The sequence below is a fragment of the Crocodylus porosus genome, unplaced genomic scaffold (genome assembly GCF_001723895.1).
Source record: "Crocodylus porosus isolate Cpor-Errol unplaced genomic scaffold, CroPor_comp1, whole genome shotgun sequence".
Classification (NCBI taxonomy): Eukaryota; Metazoa; Chordata; order Crocodylia; family Crocodylidae; genus Crocodylus; species Crocodylus porosus.
The window spans coordinates 38,643,548-38,663,833 of record NW_017728907.1 but is presented as its reverse complement, the minus strand read 5'-3'; the positions used below and the strand labels follow the sequence as shown (position 1 = coordinate 38,663,833).

General features: G+C 43.8%; 1 protein-coding gene across 1 annotated transcript in view; it reads right to left on the bottom strand.

Annotated features, from left to right (window-relative positions):
- Nucleotides 1-10,214: 10,214 nt before the first annotated feature.
- The window catches only part of LOC109307346 (uricase-like), a 52,451-nt gene continuing 42,379 nt past the window's right edge, over nt 10,215-20,286 (bottom strand). The window contains exons 5-8 of the mRNA XM_019531186.1: nt 14,060-14,246; nt 13,423-13,546; nt 12,732-12,815; nt 10,215-11,975 (exon numbers count right to left, since the gene is read on the bottom strand). Of these exons, the coding sequence (XP_019386731.1) occupies nt 11,838-11,975; nt 12,732-12,815; nt 13,423-13,546; nt 14,060-14,246 (533 nt within the window). The 3' untranslated portion in view covers nt 10,215-11,837. The remainder of the gene's footprint in view (nt 11,976-12,731; nt 12,816-13,422; nt 13,547-14,059; nt 14,247-20,286) is intronic.

The window sequence follows — 20,286 nt, the reverse complement described above, 5'->3', positions numbered from 1 at the left end:
GTAGCCTGTAACAGGAGGCCTTCCCAGTGATCAGGCAGAAACAGCTCACAAAAGGCACAGAAAGGCTGCAGACAGAGGCTTGTGTGCTGTTTCCCTCCCCCAGAGCACTGATTGGAAGGGGACTTAAGGAAAGATCAGTGTCACTGGCCGGCTAGAAATGTCAGTCTTTCCCCTCCTGCTCCCCTTCACTCTTCTTAGTTTCCGTTTCCCTGCAAGACTGCCTTCCCAGCTGCCAAATCTCCAGATCTTTTCCAAATAGATTCAGAGGGTTTTTTTCATCTCCCGATTTGATTTGGGTTCAGTGATTCGGCCTCTGAATCGGGCCAAATCTTCTCTGAATCAAATCGGTGACAGAAGCTTCACACACCCATACTCGCTATGATCCCTCACTATGATTGCAGATATCTGAGAGAGACAAAGGGAAAGAGCTGTGACCCAACATCATCAGGATCCACTCCTTCCTCCTGGAATTATTTACCATGGTTGCAGTGGAACATGCAGATCTCAGATTGGCCTTTTCAGTCATCTCCAGATTTACCAGTGACTTCCCTATCTACTGGAAGACTGTCATCCTCATATCAAGGGACTGTTGAGGACTATACAATATGGATACGTTCTACCATTTATTTAAAAAAAAAAAAAAGCAAATGGAATTTAGGTGTTCACATGGGAATATCAGTGACTCACTATTTAAAAAGGCCACCAACAGTGAGACAATGTAAACAGTGCTGGCTAAGATTGTGTCTGCCACTGGGGGTCACTCTGTCTATCTGAAAGATGAAGTGCTCTCTTGCTTTCCAGGTAAAATTTAAATTGTTCCTTTTCAAAATAGCTGGTTGCCCCATGTGCTGCACTTGGTTTTGGTCTCGCATGCAATATTCTCTTCTTTTAAACTCATTGGACAAGATTCAGAGGGAAATCTAAATTGAAAAGTTAACGTTGAAGCTGAGCAGAATCAAACCTGCATTTTAGTTCACATTCCAGGCTGCTCATTTAGTTACATGTCAGAAGAATAACTCTGTTCTATGAACTGATTTTAGCTCAAAAATAACAAGAGAAATGAGGAGGATCTCATAGGGTACCTATACATGGGCAAGAACACTGTTCCAATGTGCTGCAACTACAGTGCATCAGAGCAGACAGAGTCTGCTGGAGCTAATTAACTTGCTTCAGCAGCTTCCAAATCTTGTATGTTCAGCATCCCCCTGCTTCAAAATGGCGGTGGGGCACTTAAGCTCATTGGAGCCACTCAAATTCAAATGCCCCTCTTCCCACCAGAGCATGTGTAAAGATATCCATACAGGGCACTGACAGACATGCAGCTCCCCGCTGTAACTCATGGCACTTCACAGTAAGTGCCATGAGTTAGGAACCCTGCTCCCTGACCCAACAGGAGTTCACTGTTTGGGAGAAGAGAAAGGATTGAGCTCTACTTCAGAGCTGATCCAGCAGAGAGAGGCTGCCTGCTTGCCTGTCTTCCCCCTAGCCCCGCCACCCCACTCCAAGGTCCAATCCACCTACCCCCCCACCTCCAGTGCAGGCTGGGCAAACTCCAGATAAGCCTGGAAACAGTATGGGGAGTAGGGCTGAGCTGCATCAGCCTAGCCCTGCTCACGCACCAGGACAAACAGAAGTTAATGAAGGCACTCCACTTTAAAGCACCTTCATCTGAACCCTCATTAAATGAGGGTTAATTTGTCCCCCACTTTTAAAGCACTCTGCAGCTGTGCACTTCTGTCATGGCACAGCTGTAGAGTGCTTTCAAGAGGCCAGTCATGCAACAAATATCACTTCTGTCTGACCACAGTGGCACTGCCGGTGTGTTTGGCATTGCACCAAAGAACACAAAGAATTAATGGGCTGATTAAGTGAGCTACTGTATGCTCTCACCCTCATGCCATAAGTGAGGTAAGGGCATAGTGCTTCTTAGAGAACTTGAAGGAGTCAGATCCTGGGGGGGAATCAGTCTAAAGAAAAGTCTTTAATTAAAAAAAAAAAAATTGTTTCCTTGGGGTTTTTTTCTGTAATTTGTTCTTATGATGAAACAAGGACCAGGGAGCAAGTGAACAGGGCAGCTTGCGAGCAGTTTGCATGTCAGTTTGCTGCCCCCCTCTTTGAAGGGGAGCCTTTAAGGTAAGCCCTTTTTTAATTAAGAATAGCTAACCTACATATATTTAGTGTCAGTAGCTAAAACTCAGGAGCTAGACAAATAACTAAGACCCTTGCTTAACTAGAGTCCCAAGTGAGGGGGAGTCCACTAGGGAGTTTGCCTAAAAAATCTCTCACTTTTCTTCACTGTAAGCTTGATGAGAGGAAGCAGGAAAAAAAGAACCTTTCAGGACCAAAGAGCATTGAACAAGCCAGCTCACAGGAGAGTTTCCTAGGGAAGGTCTGCTTGGAACAGGGGCAAGAAGAAAGAAATGGCAGATTAAGAGGCCTAGAGAAATATTTGGAGGATGCCGCAATGCCAGAGTCACTGCCACTGCCAGGTCTTGCTCTGCTTGCACCTGTGAAGTGTCTCTCCAGCCAGGACCACTCATCGTCAATGTTTCCACTTGGGTCCTGGTTTGGTGCTGTGGAAACTGTGGCTTGCAGGTTCCTTCTAGCCAAGAGGGGGAGTGCCTACAACGTGAGCAGTGCCCCTCAGCAGGCAAGAGAGCTGCAGGAGGTGGTGGCAAGGCTCCAAAGCATCCTCTACTATGAGGACTTCATTGATTCATTGCTGAAGGAGACCTTTAGGACTATGGAGGAAGGACTGTCAAAGGCAGTGCTAGAGAAGGAAGAGGATGTGGACTCCTAGGAAGGTGGAAGTTAGAAACTTGTGACCTCTGGCAGCAAGAAGATGTCTTCGTCTCCACCTGCCGCAGTTTGTCTGGAGAACAGATATGGAGCCCTAGCAACAGAAGAGGAGGAGCACGTTCTGTTGGTGGAAGAAGCTAGGCCAGGTATCTCTCAGTTTGAGAGGATTGAGACCGCTGCCACCCTCTGTTGTCTTGGGACATCTGCTTCTTGCCCAGAGCCTGGATCAGAGATGTCATGGAAGGATTACCAAGATCTAACTGCATGGAGTTCAGAACTACCACATGCAGTTCATCCATGTGGGCACCAGTGATACTGCCAGAGACGACCTTAAGCAGATCAAAAGCAATGACAGGGTTCTGGGTGCAAGGGTGAAGGGGATGGGAACTCAGGTGGTGTTCTCCTTGATCCTTCCAGTCAAGGGGAAGAGCCAAGGCAGGAGCAGATGTACCCTGCAGATCAATGCATGGCTGTGCAGATCACGTCACCGGCAGGCCTTTGGCTTCTTTGATCATCAGATATTGTTCCAAGAAGAAGGATTTCTTAAGAAGAGACAGGATCCACCTGACAAAGAGAGGGAAGACCGTCTCCATGGGCAGACTTGCTAACCCAGTGAGGAAGGCTTTAAACTAGGCTTTCTGGGGTATGGAGACCAAATCCCTGAGGTAAGTGGGAAGTGGGTGACGTGGAGGAAGCACAAACATGAGGGGACAGCAGGGGAAGCCTTCTCATTATTCCTTAGGAAGCAGGGCAGTCGGTTAGTTGTCTTGGGTGACTATACGCAGATGCACAGAGTTTGGGAAGCAGGCAGGAAGAATTGGAAGCTCTCAGACAATCCCAGAACTATGATACAATTGAAATAACAGAGACGTGGTGGGATAGCTTACATGAGTGAAGTACTGTCATGGTCGGTATAAACTGTTCAGGAAGGGCAGGCAGGGGAGAAGAGGAAGAAAAGTTGTTCTTTATGTAAAAGAGCCATATGGTTGCTCGTAACTCCAGTATGAAACTAAAGACAGGCCTGTTGAAAGTCTGTAGGCTAGGGCCAGAGGAGAAGCAATGAGGGTGATGATGTGGTGGCTAGGTACTAAAGACCACCAAACCAGGAAGATGAGATGGATGAGGCTTTCTTCAAACAGCTAGCAGAAGTTTCCCAATCACAGGCCATCATGGGGAACTTCAATCACCCTAACATCTGCTGGGAGGGCAATACAGCACTGCACGGGCAATCCAGGAAGTTTTTGGAGAGTGCTGGGGACATCTTCCTGGTGCAAGTGTTGGAGAGGCCAGCTAGAGACCATGTTCTTCTTGACCTGCTGCTCACAAACAGGGAAGAATTGGTGGGGAATGCAGAAGTGGGTGTCAACTTGGGCAGCAGCGACCGTGAGATGATTGAGTACAGGTTCCTGAGAAAAGGAAGGACGGAGAGGAGCAGAGTAAGGACCCTGGAGTTCAGAAAAGCAGACTTTGACTTGTTCAGGGAATTGGTGGGCAGAATGCCCTGGGAGGCCAGTCTGAGGGGGGAAAGGAGTCCAGGAGAGTTGGTTGTATTTTAAAGAAGCCTTACTGAGCGCACAGGAAGGAAACATCCAGCTGTGCAGGAAGACTAGCAAGTGTGGTGGAAGACCAGTTTGGCTGAGCAAGAATTCTTCAGTGAGCTAAAACACAGAAAGCTTACAAAAAGTGGAAACTGGAACAACAAATTATGGATGAGTATAATAGTATTGCTGGGGCATTCAGGGATGAAATCAGGAAGGCCAAAGCACGGCTGGAGTTGCAGCTAGCAAGGAATGTGAAGGGTAACAAAAAGGGTTTCTGCAAGTTTGTCAACAAAAGGAAGGCCAGGGAAAGTGTGGGTCCTTTACTAAATGAGGGAGGCAACCTAGTGACAGATGATGTGGAAACAGCTGAAGTACTTAATGCCTTTTTCACCTCAGTTTTCACAGGCAAGGTCAGCTCCGAAACTACTGCATGTGGTAGCACAGTTTAGGGAAGAGGTAAGCAGCCAACAGTGGCAAAAGAACAGGTTAGGGACTATTTAGAAAAGCTGGATGTGTACAAGCAAATGGGACTGGATGCAATGCATATGAGGGTGCTGAGAATTGCTGTTGACCAATGTGATTGCAGAGCTGCTGGCTATCATCTTTGAAAACTTGTGTTGATCAGGAGAGGTCCCCAATGATTGGAAAATATAGTGCCTGCCTTTAAGAAAGGGAAGGAGGAGGATCCAGGGAACTACAGAGCAGTCAGCCTCACCTCAGTCCCTGGAAAAATCATAGAGCAGATCCTCAGGGAATCCATTTCTAAGCACTTGGAGGAGAAGGTAATTAGGAACAGTCAGCATGGATTCACCAGGGACAAGTCATGCCTGACCAACCTGATTGCCTTTTATGAGGAGATGACTGGCTTTGTGGATGCAGAAAGAGCAGTGGATGTGATATACCTTGAATTTAGTAAGGCTTTTGATACCATCTCCCACAGCATTCTCACAAGTATGCTAAGGAAGTATGGGCTGTATGGTGAACAGAAAACTGGCTGGATCATCAGGGTCAGAGAGTAGTAATCAATGGCAGGATGTCTAGTTGGCATCCAGTATCAAGTGGAGTGCCCTAGGGGTTGGTCCTGGAGCTGGTTTTGTTCAATATCTTCAGCAATGAGCTGGAAAATGGGATGGAACGTATCCTCATCAAGTTTGCAGATGACACCAAGCTGGGGGGAGTAGTAACACTGGAGAGTAGGGCTAGGATTCAGAATGACCTAAACAAATTGGAGGTTTGGACCAAAAGAAATCCCATGAGGTTTAATAAGGACAAGTGCAAAGTCCTGCACTTAGGACGGAATAATCCCATGCACCAGTACAGGCACTGGACCAACTGGATAAGCAGCAACTCTGCAGAAAAGGACCTTGGGGTTACAATGGACAATAAAAGCTAAATATGAGCCAACAGGGTCGGTGGAGCTGGTGGGTCTTTTCCCCTTGGGCGGGTTTTGTAAAGGAGGCGGCTACATGCGTAATGGTTGCAGGATTTTGTTTTCGTTTTACTTGCACGTCAGCGGAATAGACATGTAGGCGCAGATCAAGCGAAAAAAACAGATAACGGTTCCGTTGCGAGATCAACAGCTGCGGAGACCTTGAGACAGATGGACGAAGTCTTATCGGATGCACGGGGAAGGGTACACCAGAGAAATTTCGTAATCGGTGGTGGAGAAGCACGTCAAGGCTGGCCAAGCCTGGGCGGGGAGGAAGAGTTCCTCCTCGATGCACTGAGGAGCACTGCTTCTGCTGGGCGGAAGTTTGCACGTAGGCTTTATAAGCCAAATGACGTCTTTCGCATTGCAGGTGCCGATTGGTCAATTTTTCGCGCCCGCTTTTGGCATGTGTGGGAAGATTAGAGGAGAAAAAAGGGTCTCCGAGGGCTGGGTCAACTTGCAGGTTTGTGCTGACGGCACAATTTTGCATAAGACAACAGTGTGCCCTTGCTGTGAAGCAGGCTAATCACATGCTGGGCTGCATTACTAGAAGCATTGGCAGCAGGACAAGGGAAGTGATTATTCCCCTCTATTCAGCACTGGTGAGGCCACATCTGAAGTACTGTGTCCAGTTTTGGGCCCCCCACCACAGAATGGATGTAGACAAATTGGAGAGGGTCCAGTGGAGAGCAAAGAAAATGGTAAGGGAGCTGGGGTACATGACTTAGGAGGAGAGGCTGAGGGAGCTGGGCTTATTTAGTCTGGAGAAGAGAAGACCAAGGGGAGAATCAATAGCCTTCGACTACCCAAATGGTGGTTCCAAAGAGGAAGAAGGTTGACTTCTCAGTGGTGGCAGATGACAGAGCAAGGAGCAATGGTCTCAAGTTGCAAGAAGGGAAGTTTAGGTTAGCTATCAGGAAAAACTTTTGACTAGTAAGACAGTAAAACACTGGAACAGGCTACTCAGAGAGGCTGTGGAATCTTCATACCTGGAGGTTTTTAAGACCTGGCTAGCTGAAGCCTTGCCTGAGATGATATAGGTGGAGATGGTCCTGCTCTGAGCAGGGGGTTGGAGTAGGTGACCTCCTGACGTTTCTTCCAATCCTAATTTTCTATGATTCTATGAAACAACAGCTCTACCCTGGGGTAAATCAGTGTTGTTGAGTGCCCAAGTCAAGTCATCCATCTGAATAATGGGGCAGATCTATTTGGTAAGTAGCTTTCATTTCCTGTTGGGAAAGTGCACACTTTATTTAATATGGTCATGGAAAAATATTCTTAAAATTGTTTTCCGTAAGCCCTTATAGTTAGAACATGTTGTGAGGTAAACCTAGTGCAATTCATTAAGCTTCCAGTTGTCCTTTCAAAATTTACACAAAAATAAAACTGCCTTTTAGAAGACAACAGTCTTGGGTACATGACCATTACTTCAATATCTGCAGAACCTGAGAGGAACTTCACAAAAATTTTACATGTCCCTTGATCTTTGCATGTGATGTTGATTGTTATTGCAGGCATGACAGTTTGTGTGTTTGCATACAGGGCTGATAAATATATTTATGATCTGAAAAGAACAGTGATAGATAATCTCACCTGCTAATGAAGCAACAGCAAATGTGTTGGTTTCAGTGTCCAAGTATCCATTCCATGTTAACATTTTTTTAATTGATTGCCTATAATATTTGTATTGGATCTGCTGCCTGTGTTACACTGATTATGTTGAAGGCTCCCACTTCTTTCCATTGGCTAAAATGGATCAGTATTAGGAGGGGGAAGGAGTTCACTGATTTGTTATGATGGGTCTGAGAACTGTGGTGATGCTGTGTTGCATGATCTTGTGGTAATGGATTGCATTAAGAGAGAGAGAGAAATGTGTCATGTCTCCATAGTCAGTCAAACAAAAGGGGAATGACCTTGAGTGTGGATGCATTGCTTGAACTGTGCAAGGACATATCCAACTATTTTTTGCCCTCATTTCCAAAAATGCCACTACAAACCATGCCTGGTATTGAAATTCCCACACCTGAAAATACTTGTTGCAGTTTCCTACAATCAAGATTTTAAGATATTTTTGCGACAACTCAAAGGCCCAAACTCTCACACACTTCCCACTGGACATGCACATTAGCACATAAATATTATGCCAAATGCTAGCATTTATGATGTGAAAAACCCTTTTCACTAAGAGCACTGGACTCCAGTGCTCATTTTTCATCTGCATCAAAGGTTTTGAAATCTGTCTCTTCCTCCTCTTCTGAGCTGCTAAAATATAAATCCAACTCTATTTATTTTAATTGAATATTTTAGTACCAGCTCCCCTAAACATCAAAAATTTTATCTCAGTGTTTGCCTTAATTTCCTTTGCCTTTCTTTAATCCACTTCATTTTCCCCTTCCTCTATCTCTCCTTTCTGTTTTTCCCTTTTCTTACTGGTAAACGCTATTTTCTCTCTTCTCTCCTCCTTCTGTTATGTTCTCTCTTTTCATTCCAGCCTTGTGCTCATAGGAGATGGGATTGTGGGATTGCATCTCAGATCCTATCGTGCCTTATTGCAGGTGCAAGAAGAGCCTGGAATCGTGATCCAGTGGGGGGCAGTGGGGAGAACACAGCCACTGCTGTGAGCCTCGTGCGGTGCGGGGCTCACAGTAGCAGCAGTGTTCTCCCCACTGCCACCGCTGCAAGGTCAGTTGATGGGGCTTCCAGCCACGGGGAAGCATGTGACCACATAGCCTAGGGACAGAAATTGCACATAAACCAGTACAGTATAACCCCATAATTCTGGATATCAAAAATCCTGGAATTCTTGAAAATCTGGTGCATTGGGGAGTAGTGGTGGCTGGTGCCAGGGCAGTGGAAGGGGAAGCAGTGGCCAGTCTCAGAGCAGCAGAGGGGGAAGTTTGTAAGCGGCAGCTGCCGCTGCCATCCACCACCCCGCACCACCACCTTGAGTGCAGCTGCTGCTCCGAGACCCACTGCCACTATCCCCCCTATACCCCCTGCTCCGTGACTGGCTGCTGCTCCAGTTTCAGAAATCCAGACTTTTCAAATTTCCAGCAGGTGCTCAGTCCCAAGCGTGCTGGATTGATGAGGTTATACTGTATAAGTGATTGGACACAGATTCAAGTCTGTAACATAACAGAAGTTCAGTGCACATAAGCCAATTTCAAAATGGCCAAAGCCAGTTTAAGATAAACCAGGATGAATGTAGTATCAGACTTAACTGATTTAGGTTAAACTACTCTGTCAAACATCTGTCCCAGTTCCTCTCCAGATTCAAGTTAACTCACAGCCCCCCAGCATCACAGGATGCTTTGTACCTCCCCCCCCACCTTGCAGGGTGGACATGCTAGACTTGGCCCAAGCTGTCTGCTCCAGCTGAGCAGGGAGGTATGCTCTAGCACCCCCCAGCTTCTGCCCTACAAAGTTTTATTACCAGGGATCCTGGTTTTCTCTGATTTAAAAAAAATATCCCCAATGTTTGGATTAAAAACATAACCCAAAATCCACATTTTTCTGTGATTAAAATGAAATACCATTAAATATAGATATGTATATAGTCATGTTTCATTTTAATCACAGAAAAATGTGGATTTGGGGTTTGTTTTTTAATCCAAAAATTGGGATTTTTTTTTTTATCAGAGAAAAAACTAGGGTCCTTGCTTATTACACATTTTTTGTGGAATAACTTTGCAGCTTATTGCTTGTTTTATTGTGCCATTAATGAGTTGATCATGTAGCTGGGTCACAACTTAAGGCATGATTACCTGGTTAATCATGCCTTAAGTTTAACATGTATAGGGGCCTAAGTTGCAAAGCAACCTCCAAGGTTCCCAGAAGCCCATTCAGGATGTGTTCCTAGTGTTCAGTGATATGCAGTACAGGTGGTCAAGCACAGTAGGACTATGTAGGAGCTGCCCACTTGGGACTGTCTTGTTCAAACTCTACCCTCAGCTCCCAAATGCTTCAGTCATGGGAACTAGCCTTGCTAGACTGGAGTAATGGCTGAGTGCAGCAATGGCTAAAATACTTCAAATCTGCCAAACATCTGCATGCCTAGAGTTTCAAAGAAACCACAGGGAAAAAGTAAAGATGTGTTTGGGTAAACTGGACGTCTGATTAAGGATTTGACTGCATTCTTCCTGCTATTTCTTCTGTTAAGAGTGTGTACTATCTGCTCATTGCTGGTAGAGAGAGTAGGTTTCCTGCTTTAGAAATAAGCCAGTAATGAAATGTTCTGGAGAGATTCTATGTATAACACACACGCATGCAGGCACATGCACACACTCATATAACGCACACACTCAATTTTTATTCATATAAAAAATAACAAAGCTGTTCATGTTTTTTGGGACTGGTCTTAAACTAATGTTAGTTATATTATCTAGTATGTATTCGTTTTTAGGAAAGCCATATGTGTCAATCTTTAAATAAATAACAAATGGTACTTTTTTAACTTTGCTTTTTATTTTCCCACTCAGATATATAGATACACTCCAGGTCTATGCTATCATTATATTATAATACATCAGAATTGATAAAGGAACAAAACCCTTCAGTGCAATACAATAAGCAATCTAAGGCAGGAAGAAACATGCCCACAAAAGGTTAAAAGTATACTAGCTCAAATGCCTTAAATCAACTGGTAACCACCCCAAACAAAGAGCTTAGCAGCAGAAAATTCATCCCTTGATGTGATCTCTAGTGTTTGTCTCTAGTGAGGTATCACATCCTGATGAACAATCCTTTTTCTTATAGGAGGTAGAACAGCGTACAGTGAGAGATGGCTCATTTCTGTGTTGCAAAGCAACCTCCTAGGTCCCCAAAAGCCATTCAGGATGTGTTCCCAAGGTTCAGTGCAAGTCAGTGTAGATGGTAAAGCACAGGAGAATGACACAATTCTAAATATCCTGGGTGAGACGTTTAAGGCACAAAGACATTTATTTAGGTTGCGATATCTAAACAGGTTAAGTGACTTAGTAACATGAATCTGCATTTCTGTTTTACTTCAACACCTTCAAAAATTCCACTCTGGGAAATTGAAGTCAGAATTACAAGCGAAGAGGAGTTCAGCAGGATTTCTCATGTAAATGTGTTAGCTTCAGGTGGTGAGATGTAGGTACAAGATGTGCTGGTTTTACTATTAAGTATCTCTGTTCAAAACTATGTCCTGAAGTAACTAACATTTTAAAACGTTGTAAATAAAGTAAACTGTCTACCTATTTTTCTGTTCCACAAGGCATTCGCTTGTTTCTTGAGTTAATTTCAGTCTGCACAAAAATCATGACTATATTGTTACATTAAAAAAGATAAACTAGATTACCCCACAAAAATAGCCCGCTACCTCAAGCACTTAAATGATTAACATAGAAGTAATTGTATAGTTGTATAAACCCCCATATCTGGTTATCTGATAAATAAGAAAGCAGAAACCATATAATTAGAACACTTAAAAAGAAATTAGTCAACATCTGTACAATTATTATTGTAAGCAGATATTGTATTTAGATAGATGTTTGCTTTGTTTCTTCATTTGTTTTGTGAAGACATCAGGGGCTAATCGATAATATAAGTCATAATCTCAATTATTAAATTTATAAACATCAGGCCAGATCATCTGCTGTATAAATAAATGCAACTCCACCAAAGCATCCCTGTTTACATTAGTTAAGGATCTGGGCTTTTGTTTTTATATGCATTTTCATGTCAATAAAGGGATGCAAAAACATAAATAATAATTTCTAGAATTCAGGGTTTTTTACATTACAAAGTGCTTTAGAGACATTATCTAACTCACTGACCATAAGCATGAAAACAGTTGTTTTCTAATGACCTAATTCTAATGTTTTTGACTGGGGTTTTCAGTGACCTAGTGGAATTATGTGATCAAATCACCTTAGATTCAATGGGATTTGGTTTTGTAATTCTTTAGGTTCCTTTGAAAATCCTCTAATTTTGTGGAGGCAAAATTCAGGAGATAGGAAAAAGGGACAAGGATTAGAATGAACAACCATAGTAAAGAAAGCCACGTGGTAAATTCGTCCGGTGTGTGTCAACAGAGCCCAAGCATTTTAGCTCATCTGATGTCGATGCGTCCATCCAGCTGATTGCTTCTCATGTCCTTCATCTTGGCCTTGCGCTTCTAAGCACTTACTCCTACGGAGTATGCAAGTGCATGTACCAAATGGAGCCTCCACTGGAGTCAGAACCTGAACATAAGGTGACAGAGATGAATAACTCTTTCCAGCTGGCATACCCAATTCCAGCTGAGATTTCATAGCACTGAAATAAATATGAAACTCAAAACATCATGATCAAAGGAAACATTCCTGCCCTATTTGAAGTCACTAGGGGATTTTGCTATTGACCTTTAATGTCTATTCTGAAGGGTGCAATAGTAAAAGTAGTGAAGGAAGAGACTCTAATCCAGTTAACTGCAAGAAAAATTAGGCTATTTGATTTTTATGGTTGCCCTTCTTCACAGATATGTCAGTTTTACGTTGGGGTAACTTGATTTTCACATTGGGGTAACTTGATTTTCAGCTGGCCTGGGGAAGCACTCTAAGAGGTCATGAAAGTGAGAAAGCTGCTGTAGTGAAATAGCAAATCAAGCTTCAGAGCTTTATATTTGAGTTACCAAACATTTTATGCCAGTTCAAAACTATGCAGATTAACCTATTCACTAAACATCAAACTCTGTAGAAAAAATAATTGTTCTCTTTCAATAGTGCTTTCCATAATGGTAATAAATAAAATGTCCTTTGGTCTAAAATGGATTCAACCCTACATGAGCTCTTAGCAGCAGCATGTGAGAACAATTGGTAAGACTCTGCAATCCATATGCAAGATTAATCCCCTTTAAATGCAAGATCAAAATGAGTCTTAACTCTTGTTTTACATAAGATTACAATCAGATGTAATGGGTTAGGCTTTTCTGATGATTCAGTGCATTCATATTTACTTACTTCTTTATTGTTGGGGAATCCCAGCTTCTTCATGTCTACTATTTCATAAAAAATGTTGTTCAAAGTAGTTTCAATTATATCTACCTGAAACCAAAGAGTAAATGTCACAGTTTATGACAGTACTGTCCCACATGGCAATTGGATAAAGTATCCACTGGTTGCAACAAGAAACAGTGGAAAAATGCCACATGGAAAATGAGTGCAGATGATCAAGTGGATCCATTTTAGAAATATGTGAGCATTTGTCCTATACCTGTGGCCCCCAGCCTGTAGCTCACTGGCAGCATACTGTCTGACTCTCTGGCATTGTTCTCAGCAACAGAAAATTAAGAAGTTAAAACTGAGAACCACAGGGAAAGCAAAGTATAGTGTTTCTTACAGCATGCTATTGTTCAATGTAAAGTTGGGGCCATGCTTCACTCTTTCCTTTTATTTTTCAGTCTTATCCTGTGAAATGCTAAGTGCCCTTCTCTCCTGTTACCTTTATAGGAAGTATCACTGCCTCGCACAATGGAGGATTTGGGCAGATTCATATTTTCCCAGAACACCTAGCTGTATCTTCAGACAGTTCAGGTTTTCTGCTGAGATTATTTAAACAAATTAGAGCATAGATTGTGTTAGCTCAGCCCTTTCAGTGGACCTACACCTGTATTTGTTGTTTAAGGAAAATGTTAACCCAAGAAAGCAAGACCTGTGGAACTTTTTCCAGGATGAGCATCTGAATATCATTGACAGTCTTCTGGTAAGAGGGTGAGTACTTTCCACAGTCAGGTGGCCCAGAAAATGCCTCGAGGACACACTCTCGAGCAGTGTTCCTGAAAATAATTGATAAAAGTACAGATCCAAAGTTACTGACCATAGATCTTACTTATTACTTGTATGTTTGAATTAAGCCCCTTCCTCTGCCAACCTGAACCTCCTTTCACACAACCCTATAATAAAGAAAGCGTGTGCTTTATTATGAGGTATTTAGCAAACTTGATGAGACTTCATATTTTAAGTGTTCTGTTTCCAAAAGCAAACTATCCAGTTCAAAACAGAGCTGCCAGATCACTAGTGGGTTTAAATCTGCATAGCTCCATGGATCTATATCAATTTGCATTACTGAAGTACTGAATACTCACACTTTATTTGGGTGAGAGCTGTGGGTGGTCTGTCAGTGAAAATCAGCACCAAAAAATCTAAACAGGGCAGATTTAATTGTAACAAAATGTGGGCTTGGTTTGAAGGCACGGTCTTTTAGCAGTACCTTCTACACATGGAAGATCTGGACTTTTGTAGAGGAAATCAAGAATAAGCCATCAGATATCACTCAATTTGGTACATACCAGATGCAGTCAAAGTCAACATCTGTGCATTCCAAATAGTTCCACTTGAGGAATAGTTCTGCACACAACACCCTGTCCCGTCTTTCAGGAAGCGTGGTGTATTTGTCCCTGTGGAAGTTTTCAAATCCAGACTGTGTTGTCTTCATAAGTTTCAGGTCTTTAATTCCAGAGAAAATAACTGGGGAAGCTATAACCAAAAAATACCAGAAGGAAAAGATGAGTTTCAAGGTGCGCAGTGTCAGCTCCAGAGCCAGCATTCGCTCTATTCCCATGTAAGTTGTGCATTTCCTAAATCAAAAGGACAAGCAGCTGAGGTGCACACTTGGGGCACATCCAGACAAGCAAGCATGTACATTTCCCCAGGTCAAATAGTAGTGGCACATAGTTCTGCCACTTCTACTTGCCCTTGGGCAATACCCATGCATGTGTGTTCTGGTGTGCAGCAAGTTGCCCTGGGTGGGGTAGTGGAGGATGGGGTGAGCACCTGGGCTGGCCCCAGAAGCCCTATGTGGGGGCCTTCTGGGGCTCCAGCAGCAGCTATCCAGGTGCACAGAGCCTGGCTGGCAGCCAGAGCATGGCTTTGGCCAGCCAGGCTCCGGTTGCAGGCAGTGCACACTGCCACCACGTGTGTCACCCTGCTTTTTTGTGCTGTGGGTTATTTTGACACCAGGATCTCCCAGTGTCAAACCCCCCCCCCCCCCCCTGTGTTGCAAATTACCAGCGTGGGGAACACCTGTATGTGTGACGTGTGGTTTGTGGTGCTGCAGGTGTCTGCAGTGCTGCAAACCGCAGGTGCGTGCTCGCCTGGAAGCTCCCTTACTATTTGTGTAACTAGCCTCATACACTGGTTTTAGTGCACACAGGTACTTCTAACGTGAACAAGTTGACTGCCCACAGTCTTGACAGCTACATATGAAATATTGTGCTGAAGATCCACTGTAGCATTGCAAAGATTATAGTCTCCAAGAAGCCTTCTAGCTTTTTATTTTGAAAAATCATTTGGATGATCCCACCAAGAAGTTTCATGGTCTAATCCAGTTGATTGTATTAACTGAAAAAATCCCTTTTTTTTTTTTTTTTTGCTTACGATTTTTTTCTGACTGGCTAAGAACTCAGGTAAAAATCAAATCTCTTTCATAGTTGATTTCTACAGAGATACTCAAGAGCTCTCATTAGTGCCAAATGGAGCTATGCACTGGAAAATTGTTACTGGTTACACAAATTGTTCATAATGATCTCATGTACGTGCAGCTTGTGGTACTATGCCAAGATGTCTCCAGAATGGGACTCTAGAAACAGAAACTTTTCATGAAGTATTTTGTTTTCCCTAGGAAGTGCTGAATTTCTTTTGGGATGATTCGGGGGTGGGATGTGTTTTTGTTTTTATTTTTTAACAAAACTTGAAATCATTTGTAGGAAAACCAAGACCCAGTGGTGATGCACAGAAGGTGCATGAGGGTGCATGTGTACTCCCTGAGAGCGGTAGTGCACCCCCTGACAGCCAGTGTTCCTGGGCAGGGGTGGTGGCAGGCGAGAGCCTTCGTGCACTCCCCTGAGAGTGCCGACCAGGGAATGCACCAGGAGAAGTGGTCCTTCTGTGGCCAGTCCCACTGACCCTGAAGTGCCAGAGGCTTGCCTGGAAGTGCCAGCGGCACCCAGAAGTGCCAGTTGTAGGTCGGCAAGATCGGCTGCAGGGGACCCCCCCACCCGGTCACTGACTGTCTGCTGGGGGGGCAAGTGACCCCCCCAACTCAGTAGGCACCAGTTGCCCAGGCTAAGACCTTCTCTGACTAGTTCTAATCATGATGCTTCACGTTTATTTTTTCCTCAATGATTTTTCATATTAAGTTTGACCAGTTTAAACATCCTGCCATTTGATTCGATCATCTGGGGGAAAAGTTTGATTTTTTTTTTCTCCCATCAGCTCTACAGACACAATATAGAATCTGAAAATCAACCTGTTTTCCTTCTATCAGTGATATCTGGATCTGTAGCTGTATCTTAATTATTTTATTTGGATGTGAAAACTAGAAGTTGTTCTCTGTCTCCCACTCACCAAGCCATGCCTGGGAGCCCTGCTGTGGAGCATGAGCCCCTCTTCCTGCCGCTTGCTCCCATGCCATGCATATCCCATCTCAAGGCAAGAGATCCAGAGAGCCTAAATGGTTCTGGACTGACACTTAGCACTGTTCTAACGTAGTTTTATTGCCTCATTTTGTGAGTTGGCATGTGATGAGATGAAGCAAATGGGTGGTTTCCTGGTGGCTCTCAAACACAGTACAGAAGCCAGCGTAGACATGCTTTAATGCAACTTGGGTACTAGCAGCAGTCTAGCTATAGCAGCATGGCCTTCGATGCAAACAGCACAAGCCTCTCCAGCACCCTGGATAAGTACTCAGCTGCAGAAGAAGCCACCATAGTGACACGGCAGTTTAGAACCAGGTTGGATATGTCTACACAAGCTGCAGGCACATCTGTAGGCTCCTATATAGACACATGCTTAGCTGAATTGGTTCTTGCCTTCAGAAGAATATATGAAAAAGAGTGTAATGGATTTCTTTTCTTTGAACATTTCTCTACTTGGTATAAAATATGTTTAAAATGGTCTATGCTACATTGTCTGAAACAAAGATACTTTATTCTGCACATACTGTACTCCTTTCCTTTTCATTCATTGTTATCTTAAACCTATTTTAAGAAGTGTATCTATGATTTCCTGGAGATGCTGCCTCCATTTCTTACCAGGATTTGGAAAAGAACCAAATATGATCACCCTGAAACAAGACATACTAGGTTTTACTCACAGCCCAGGGCATGCCTGGGAAGAACTTAAAGTGCTGTGTAAATATCCATGCATTGCAGACATGATCAAGGAGGCTCATGATTTATGTAACTTTGGGAACAAAAGACTGACTTGATAAAAGGAGTCCTTTATAACCTGGAACATAGATAATGCTGTCTACTTACCTATCATCTTAAGTTCATAATGGTGTCCCAACACCGCTGCAACATTTATCTGAACAATAAATATCATATTTTATGACCCCAGTGCATTAGTCCTTTATGTTCTCTTTTTTGTTGTTAAATGCTCGGTCAGTTAAATTTACCATTGTGTTTTTGGTTGACAAAAACTTCTTTATGATGTCTGATGAGTTAGTAAAGAAATAAGCTTATGACCCTATTAATTCTCACAGGGCTTCTTTTACTGGCACAGCAAAAAGGCAGATGGTTGACTGAGCCTCCCCCCTATCATTACATGAATGATGCAATTACTGGATTAATTGCGCAGTTAATTTAAACTGGCTACACATGCAAATGAACTATCATGCCATAAAAAGGTCTGTCCAGTTATAAAATTAGAACTGGAAAATGTGTACTAACATTATAGCTGGTTTCTATCCAGCTTTTGCACATCTAGCATACCTGTGCCCCTGTGGCTGGAAGCCCCGTCAGCTCCCAGCCATGTGGATACATCATGTGCTGCAACACCTGCGAGTCCCACAGCTGAAGGAACTTGCAGCTATGGCACCCTGCCCTGGGCTGCTGTGGCTGGGAGTCCCATCACCTGATGGGTCTTCCATTTGCAGGGCAGGAGCTGGTGCATGGAGGAACCCAGGCTCATGGTAGGATAATGCAGTAAGGCATGAGTGGATCTGATGCTGGATCCTGCAGTCATGCTTCCTGCCATTAACGTGGCATGGCAGGAGATGCAATTGTGTAGATTGTATATTAGGTCCTATCATACCTTTACCTGAATGTCTAGATGGACCCTGAGAGAGACATTTTTATGGCTGGTGTGTAGGAAGAACATTAAAGACCTAGAGAATTATCTTTCAAGAAAAAAAAGAAAGCATTTAAAACTCTTTCCTAGCATGACTGCCAATTTATGCAAGAAAAACAAGAAAGAAGCAGAGAGATGTAGAATCAATGGCAAGTCATTGTACTGAGTTCTGGTAAATGGTTTTTGCTTGTAAACATTTGCAGCTTGTGTACATCCAGTATATAAAGCTTTGGTGGTGAGTTTTTACGTGCTGGAGAATTTAGATCCTACCAGAATATTAAAAGCAGGAGATTTTCCAGAAAACAATGTAAACATGTTAATTTCATGCAGATTTATTTCTCAATGCTGGCCAGACAAGTAAGAAGAGAATTTTTTGTAGAAGGATGAGGAAACCCAAGTCTGTGCTGCTCATGCTGCCAAAAACGTAGTAACCATTAATGTCTCCAGAAACAGAAATAACTGAAGCCAATATACCTGGGACATTTGTACTGGACTCTACCTTTTCTACCAATAGACATACCAAATAGAGTAAGCCTGTCAGAAATGTTTGCTGTCCAGAAATGGCACTGGCCCTACCATGATACAAATGGACATGTTAGATAACTGAATAGGGGTCTTTTCCAGTACTACCAGCACCATGAAACAGGGAAGAACTGGGTGAAGTATAGGATTGCTAACAACTGTAGAGTCTCCAAGGTCACCCCCAAGGTACCAGTCTGAATCCAGCCAAGGTCAGTAGCAATTAAATATCGTTCCTGTCTGATGGCTGGTTAGTAGTTGTTGAGTGTATTGCCGTAGTGCCTAGAAGCTTGATTCTAGGACCACCGTTCTAGGCACTTGCAGTGATCCCAGTCCAGTTCTCAGTAATCTGATATTACGCAACACACAAATCATCACCACATCTAAATCTTTCGATCACTTGAGAGCAGTCACAACTGGATGGAACTGCCACATTCAGTTTGGTAGAACGAGACATGTAATACATGGACGTTTTATCTTTCATAAATGTCATAGACATTAGGGGCTGGAAAGGACCTTATGAGATCATGAAGTCCAGCCCCCCTGCCAGAAGCAGGAAGTCTGCAGGGATCAAATGATCCCAGCAAGATAAATATACAAATGCCTTTTGAATTAGTCCAGAGTAGGTGCTTGCACCACCTCTGGGGGGAGTCTGGGGGGTTCCAGACCTTGGACACTCAGACTGTAAAGAAAGTTTTCCATATATTGAGTCTGAATCAGCCTTCTAGAATTTTGTGGCCGTTAGACCTAGTTATCCCCTGGGGTAGCCCTGGTGAACAGCTGTTCTCCCAGTTCCTGGTGCCCCCTTTGCCTCCCATATACGTAAAGGCTGCCACCAAGTCCCCCTGCTGAGCCTTCTCTTCGCCAGGCTGAAGAGTCCCATGTACCTCAGCCCCTCCTCATAAGGCTTGCTCTCTTGGCCTTTGATCATGCAGGTGGCTCTCCTCTGGACTCTCTCGAGATTATCCACATCCCTCCTGAAGAGGGGGCCCAAGACTGGATGCAGTATTTCAGCTGCGGCCTCACTAAGGCCGAGTAAAACAAGAGGATGATATCCCTGGTTTTGCTCGAGATGCATCAGTAGTTGCATGACAGAGTTTGGTTCGCTTTGCCAGCCATGGCATTGCACTGGTGGCTCATGTTCATTTTGTGGTCAATCAAGACCCCCAAGTCTCTTTCAGACACAGTGCTAATGAGCGTAGCACCACTGAGCCGACAAGTATGATGCTGTTTTTTCCTCCCAAGGTAGAGTACCCTGCATTTCTCTACATTGAATGCCATCAGGTTTTGATCAACCCACATTGCAAGCATGTCCAGGTCAGCCTGTATCCCCAGCCTGTCCTCCAGCGTGACCATCTCCCACCATAGTTTAGTGTCATCTGCAAATTTTGCCAGTCTGCATCTGATGCCCAAAACCAGATCATTAATGAAGATATTGAGGAGTACCAGCCTGAGCACTGAGCCCTGGGGGAGTCCGCTGGTAACTTTGCACCACGTTGTCTTGTTCCCATCAACTAGTACCCTTTGGTAATTCCCTGGATCTTTTTTTCTCCCTTTCTTGAAGATTGAGACCAGCTTGGCTCTTTTCCAGTCTTCTGGTACATCACCCAAGCACCATAGCTTTCAAATACCTTGGCCACAGGACATGCTATGATGTCCACCAGCTCTTTTAAGACTCTCGGGTGCAATCTGTCTGGGCCATGGACTTATGGATGTCAAGCCTCTCAAGGTGTTCTCTTACTTTATCTACATCAATTGTGGGCCTGCCTCCCTTCATAGATTTCATGACGTTTGGGCTGGAAGGGACCCCAGAGGATCATTGAGTCCAGCCCCCTACTCCAGGGGCAGAAAGTCGGCAGGGATCATAGGATCCCAGCAAGATAAGTGTCTTGAAGGCATTCAAAGTGGGTGCTTCAACTGCTTCCAG